This window comes from Scomber japonicus, chromosome 15 (genome assembly GCF_027409825.1).
Source record: "Scomber japonicus isolate fScoJap1 chromosome 15, fScoJap1.pri, whole genome shotgun sequence".
Lineage (NCBI taxonomy): Eukaryota > Metazoa > Chordata > Actinopteri > Scombriformes > Scombridae > Scomber > Scomber japonicus.
In genome coordinates this window covers 20,079,849-20,082,764 of record NC_070592.1, presented here as the reverse complement: position 1 = coordinate 20,082,764, position 2,916 = coordinate 20,079,849, and the positions used below count along the sequence as shown (strand labels likewise).

The 2,916-nt window shown below is 44.4% G+C and overlaps 1 protein-coding gene across 1 annotated transcript; it reads left to right on the top strand.

The window, feature by feature from the left end:
- Positions 1–322: 322 nt before the first annotated feature.
- LOC128374222 (homeobox protein Hox-A4) lies at positions 323–2,638 on the top strand. The gene is made up of 2 exons (XM_053334495.1): positions 323–981; positions 1,500–2,638. The coding sequence occupies exons 1-2, from the start codon at positions 564–566 to the stop codon at positions 1,826–1,828; spliced, it is 747 nt and encodes a 248-aa protein (XP_053190470.1). The 5' UTR covers positions 323–563; the 3' UTR covers positions 1,829–2,638.
- Positions 2,639–2,916: the final 278 nt, after the last annotated feature.

The window sequence follows — 2,916 nt, the reverse complement described above, 5'->3', positions numbered from 1 at the left end:
CTCTTTATTGATAATTTGAAAAGGCGAATATACCTTTTGGATTTTGTATTGTTGTTGTTCTTACTGCCCAATTTTTTGCTTGATTGTCCATCTTTTTATTAAGATGCAACACATTTTAAACCCCAACAATCACACATTGACGCTAGAGACTATCAGAAATAGTCTTTTGTTTATGAATCCTACATTTTCTCAGGGCTTTGAATTTCATATCCAGTTTCTCATCAGTGTTTTAGAGTAGGCGGATTTTTTTTTCTCACGCGGAAGCCTCACCCACATAAGTTTGGCCCCATGCAGTAAACAAGTTAGTTGATTGGTTTTGCTTTATATACTGTGATTTAATAAGGAAAACACCTACGTAAGCCAGTCCGAGCGGTGTTGGTGGTACCAGTGCCATGCTTTCCATTGGTTCGTGTTTACATGATGCCCACAGGACACGCGGTGATTGGTGGCGCTTCACACGTGACCAGGCAACTTTGTACATTTGACAGGGAGTAGGAGGGTTTTGTGGAGATCAGAAAAACGACAGCGCGATAAAAATTAGTATTGTTGCACTTCACAAATTAATGACCATGAGTTCCTACTTGATAAACTCCAACTATATCGAGCCTTCCTTTCCTCCATGCGACGAATATCAGCAGAGCGGATACATCCCCAACCCCGGTGATTACTACGAGCGGCCAAAAGATACGGGCTTTCCCCATCACGACGAGCCATCCTATCCGAGGTCAAACTACACAGAAACGGGCTACGATTACGGTAATGTCCCCGCCACCGGACTCGATGATTTCGGCGATGGGCATCACACACAGCCGCAACCGGTTCCACAGAGCCACGGTCCTCGCCTTACCGCGGCCCCAGACGGTGGCGCAGGGGCAAATGCCAGCAAAGACTGCAGCCTCGCCAATGAGGTATATCCCGGCGTAGCGAAGGGCAAGGAGCCGGTGGTCTATCCTTGGATGAAAAAGGTCCACTCTAACACCGGTGAGTTATCGTCACGGTTTAATAGCAGAGAAACAACCACTGGAACACACGCAAACCTATTGAGGCAGCACTAGTAGCAGCCCTTACAACAGCAATTTACGACTATCGAGCAGCAGGGTCGGTAATTAAGGACCCTCGTAAATTTTATTGCCTGTGTTCCTCTGTCGGGGCCATGTGCCTTTGTTGCGTTTTAACCCAAACTACCTCCACCACTGGAGCCGAGCCAAACTGTAATATCCAACCCCGCTGTTTATTTAATCATTTCTAAGCTTGATCTGTCCCTGGATGCGAGTGCTTGTATACTCGGTATCTCCACATTTAGGTCATGTCTGTAAACTGAAACAAGACAGAGAGTAAAACAAACAAGGCGGATACAATTACTACACAAACGGAGACATGTTTTATAGTTTTACCAATCCTGTAATGTGTCCAGTGGAGAAGCTATGGGCTTTAGTATTACGCTATCAGCCTGCATGTAACACCTGCTTGCTTGCCTCTGTATGGCTTTTCCCCCCCAGTCAATGCCAGTTACACTGGAGGAGTGCCCAAGAGGTCCCGCACTGCCTACACCCGCCAGCAGGCTCTGGAGCTGGAGAAAGAGTTCCATTTCAACCGGTACCTGACCCGGCGCAGACGGGTGGAGATTGCGCACACCATGTGTCTGTCCGAGCGCCAGGTCAAGATCTGGTTTCAGAACCGCAGGATGAAGTGGAAGAAGGAGCACAAGCTTCCCAACACCAAGATCCGCTCTTCCAGCACGGCCTCTTCCTCAGCCTCGGGGGCCCAGCAGCAGCAGATCAAAACAGGCCAGCAGCTTGTCCCCACGCCGTGCACCGCTGGTCTATAGTGCACGAACCCCACCCCAAAAAAAAACCTAAACCAGACTGAGATGGCAAATAACACAAGTGGAATTTGATGGACCGATTCTCAGTATTTTACACACATGGTGTTATCTCCTCTCCTTCACCTTGCCTCTGCCATTGGGCCCCTGTCACGTCCTTTGTACCCTTTCCCTCTCCGCTCGTCTTTCCCCCTTTTCAGATAAGCTTGAAATCCACCTTTAATTGCCACGGTGGCAACTGAAGTGTTTATATATTTGTTTATTATTATGAAAGAAGGATAACGCACATTCAAATGTAGGACTTGGATCAAAAATGTATCATTACACTTAAAACTGAGTGAGGTAAAAGTAAGTTTGAACTCATTTTTCTATGTTTTCTTTGATATTTTTTTTCCATTTTTTTTATTATTGCTCATGGAAAGTTCTAATATACTTGAAAGATATTTAGCGGGACTCTAGATGCCTGTTAGAAAACCAGACGGCTGTTTTAGAGGTATGGCATCAGTCAGAGTAACAGTAGTTTGTGTGTTTGAGTGGACTGGTTTACTGTTGAATGTAGTCAAGGTGACTTTCACATTTAATGTACATAGACAAATCATAATGAAGGCACAATAAGGAGAGCATTTCGTCGAGTAGAATTATGTTTGTTGGTGTTGTATGGTCTAGTTTTATTTGTGCTAGTGCGTCCCATGTTGTGCTGTGTTCTAAACTGTGAATATTTGTGTGTGTTGTCCCAGTAATGACCGTTGTGATGTAGACTAGTGTAGACTGAATCTGTCCTTGTGAAATAAATATGTACTTCACTTATAAGGCTGACATGGCTTTTGGATATTCTGTCATTGTAAATCATTGATGTCATTTGAGCGCAACATGCATTGTTGAAGCCGTGCGTATTTAACAAAATGCCAACTGCGTTTACGTGCCTCCTTTTTCTGGATTCCTAATTTGGGGGGTGGGGGGGATTGCAATTGGATACCTAAGTACTTAATTCTATTTAATTATTTCATTCTGCTTGTTTTCATTTCAGTACTTAGGCTTATGCTATTTTTAGATATTTAAAACATTTGGGTCAGTTATCCAGTGTTTGGAGATGC